At 46.5% G+C, this 3,943-nt stretch overlaps 1 protein-coding gene across 1 annotated transcript; it reads left to right on the top strand.

The window, feature by feature from the left end:
* Positions 1–1,132: 1,132 nt before the first annotated feature.
* Positions 1,133–1,964, top strand: LOC139830079 (polyubiquitin 11-like). Its single transcript, XM_071823468.1, has one exon. The coding sequence runs from the start codon at positions 1,164–1,166 to the stop codon at positions 1,851–1,853; it is 690 nt and encodes a 229-aa protein (XP_071679569.1). The 5' UTR covers positions 1,133–1,163; the 3' UTR covers positions 1,854–1,964.
* Positions 1,965–3,943: the final 1,979 nt, after the last annotated feature.

The following is a 3,943-nucleotide window of genomic DNA, read 5'->3' as shown; positions in this document are numbered from 1 at the left end:
TTCTTCCTCCTCGTGCGTGCATCACAGCTCCTGGCCTCCTGCCCCACCCTACCCCGGCCGCCCCTGCTCTGCCCCTGCCCCGGCCGCCCCTGCCCTGCCCCGGCACCCCGCCGCCGGCCCTGCTCCGCCCGGCCGCCCCGTCTCCCCGCCGGCCATGGCCGCGCTCCGCTCCGGCCGCCGCCCGCTTCAGCTCGGCTCGCCGCCGCTCGCTCCGGCTCCGCCCCGGCCGCTTCGTCCGCCACGGCCGGCCGCGCCCGCTCCCGCACCGGCCGCGCGAGCCACGGCTGGCCGCGCCCGCAGCTTGCGCCGCTCCCGCCCCGGCCGCGCCGCCCGCCACGACGGCAGCGTCCGCACCGGCCGCGCCGCTCCTGCCCGGCCGCCGCTGCCCTTGCCGCGCCCGCTCCGTCCGTCCCCACGCCGGCCGCGCCCGCTCCCGCTCCGGACGCCCGCCATGGCCGCCGCCCGCTACAGTGCGCAGAAGCAGTTGCTAGCTGAAATTTCAGCCCGCCAAGGGTGAGGGGTTGGCCCTGTATTCAGGCTCCCACCCTGTACTTGTAAGGGGCTCCCACCCTGTACTTGTAAGGGGCGAGGAGCTGCCCCGTAGCCAAAACTGTAAAAAATTTACGGGGTTGGACGTTTTAAAGGGTCTGTTAGACGGCCGGGTAGAGCTCTACCCCGTATATCGGCGGTTATTTTACGGGGTTGGGCGTTTTAAGGGGTCTGTTAGACCTGCTCTTAGCTTTGAACCTACTAATTGCATGTAAGGTCTGTAGTTGTGCATCGATCAACTCTGAAAATTATGTAGGCTTGATGATATTATTATCGTTGAATTCATCTAGTCTCTTGGTGTGTGCTTGAGCATACAACAGCTCTAACTTTGATCCGCTATACCATGGTTAACACGAGTAGCTTGCTCATATTTCTGTTGAGATGTTTGTTGATCAATATATTGATTTCGGCTCTCTTGTACAGCTATAGAACTTCGATCTGCTATAACAAGGTTAACATGAGTAGTTTGTTTCATCTTTCTGTTGACATGTTTGTTGATTCTAGTTTGATTTTGGCTCTCTTGTATTGTGGCCTGCTGGCTCATGTATTTATGAATTATGTCCTGCTGATTTCCCTTTACTGTGCCTGACTCTGGTCCATACTTTTGTTTACAGATGCAGATCTTTGTGAAGACCCTTACCGGCAAGACCATCACCCTCGAGGTGGAGTCCTCTGACACCATCGACAATGTCAAGGCGAAGATCCAGGACAAGGAGGGTATCCCTCCGGACCAGCAGCGTCTCATCTTCGCTGGCAAGCAGCTCGAGGACGGCCGTACCCTCGCTGACTACAACATCCAGAAGGAGTCCACCCTCCACCTGGTGCTGCGCCTGCGCGGTGGTATGCAGATCTTCGTCAAGACCCTCACCGGCAAGACCATCACGCTTGAGGTGGAGTCCTCAGATACCATTGACAACGTCAAGGCGAAGATCCAGGACAAGGAGGGTATCCCCCCGGACCAGCAGCGCCTCATCTTCGCTGGCAAGCAGCTGGAGGATGGCCGTACCCTCGCTGACTACAACATCCAGAAGGAGTCTACACTCCACCTGGTGCTCAGACTACGTGGTGGCATGCAGATCTTTGTCAAGACCCTCACCGGCAAGACCATCACCCTGGAGGTGGAGTCGTCAGACACCATCGACAACGTGAAGGCGAAGATCCAGGACAAGGAGGGCATCCCACTGGACCAGCAGCGTCTCATCTTTGCTGGTAAGCAGCTGGAGGATGGCCGCACCCTGGCGGACTACAACATCCAGAAGGAGTCCACCCTTCACTTGGTGCTCCGCCTCCGTGCTGGCCTGTAAGGAGCTGATTCTATCTCTGAGGATATGTCAGTTGTTCTGGTCGAGTGGTCGTGTGTCTTCTTTTCCTGCTGTTTTGTTGTCTAGTGTGATATTGTTTGTGTCTACAGACTTCTGCTGTGGTGCAGCAACTATGAAACGAACCGTAATGAATGAATAAAAGAACCCTGAACTTAGTGTCAAATTATGTTTGTGTCTTGTTGCTGCTGTGTTCTTGTTTGTGGTCTTATCTGGTTCCGGTTTTTCTTTTGCATTTTTATCATTGAAGTTCAGTTTGTTGTCAAGCCCGGGGCTTGCTGATAGGCACGAATTTGTTGATTCTCTTCTATTTTTCGGTTTTTGTTGCATGCTTGTGTTCTGTCGTTTTGATGGTTGATCATATGGTGAGCTAACTCTGTATTTTGCTTTACCTTCAGAGCCTGAATATATGTTTCAGTTCGCGGAATGAAAATCATCCAAATAAGTTCATCCCCAATGAAATGAAAATCATCTAAATAAGATCATCCCCAATGAAATTGGGGGCTTGGTTTTTCCCTTCAATTTTGTTTTCTGTTGGACGTTAGTTCAGTCAGTTTCCGCGCCTGAAAAGTACTTCATGGTGTCGCCCCTTGACCTCCTCCGTGATGACCTCTGCGCATCACTACAGTAGTGCTCTCACCAACCGGCGGCGTCTCGAGCATCATGTCTATGCTGCGCGCTCACCATTGCACCAAAGTGGCTCTTCAAATGCTGATGTATATTTGCATTTCCCAAAATCTCTCATGCCCAACTAATTATTTGCCAATGGTCGAGCAAAGATTTTTTACAACACAATATCAATTTATAAATGGATCCTCCAAAGATGTATGGGCTGGCCGTGAAGGTCTCGCAACAATGACACTGCTTATATATAGCTGAAGTACTAGACATACATAACAACATTTAATACTAGATGGGATTCGAGAGTCCTTTTGCTATTTGGCAATCTCATATTCACGATCACAAATGTTTGTTTATAATTGATGGTCTGGATAAAAATGTCTAATGCATAATTAATTATTTACTACCTTTATCCTAAAGCTTAAGGTTTATATTTTTTTGAAAAGTCAAACGAAATAAAGTTTGATCAAACTTTTAGAACAATCTATCAATAAATATAATATTTTTAGATATCATATGAATATATATTTCATTATCTATTTAACAATAGTATTTTTGTATTTTGCATGTTAATGATTTTTGGTAAAAGCTAAGTCAAACTTGACATAGTTTAACGTTCTAAAAATAATATTTCATTATTTATTTTGGGATAGAGGTAGTAGAACCCTACTATTATGCCTTAATCTTATTTTAAGCATAAATAAAATAAATTTAATGTAGAGTTAGCACTTGGAGAGAACCAAGTAAATTGCTTTTGCAATGACAGTTCATTTCTTTCTTTTTTATAAAAAGCTTAACGCCAAAGATATGTTTCTCGTGATTTATATCTAGTGTTACTGTGTTCATTTCTGAATTATTTGAAATATTTATGGTATAAGAGATGAGGACTAGGCAAGCAATCCAACTGAAATGGCCAGAATAGAGCTTAACATCATTTCTAAGTGTTTGATGTTAATGACTTGAATATGCACAATATGTTTATCTTTATCTTGCATAAATAATAGGTCCTGACGATAAGTACCAGGTGGCTTCCATCATTGTAATTAGCCAAGATGACAATAAAAAAAGTGTCAACAAAGCAAAGGAGGATCTTGTCCAAAGAAAATGATGTTGTGATTTTGTCGGAAACAAGTTCTTAACTAAAACATTGCGATTGCATCACACTTCCACTTGGCCAAAACTTAGAAGATCTCGTGAGTTGTGACACAACATCCAATAACATTACAACAATTGCTTACATTAGATAGTGGTTGTGCCAGAGACAACCAGATGATGCTCATTCTGATGTGTATTGTAACGGGAAAGGTAATTCCAGTTTCTTGCTTGACAGCTCCCTGTGGAGTTTCTCTAACTCTGTTTGAGTATTTTCCTTCTTCTAAAGAATCATAGACCTATTTTTTTTCAGAAACACAAGTTGTCTAGAATAGTCTAGATGATTATGAAATATTGAAATA

This window comes from Lolium perenne, chromosome 7, assembly GCF_019359855.2.
Source record: "Lolium perenne isolate Kyuss_39 chromosome 7, Kyuss_2.0, whole genome shotgun sequence".
Classification (NCBI taxonomy): domain Eukaryota; kingdom Viridiplantae; phylum Streptophyta; class Magnoliopsida; order Poales; family Poaceae; genus Lolium; species Lolium perenne.
This window is presented reverse-complemented; position numbering and strand designations above follow the sequence as displayed.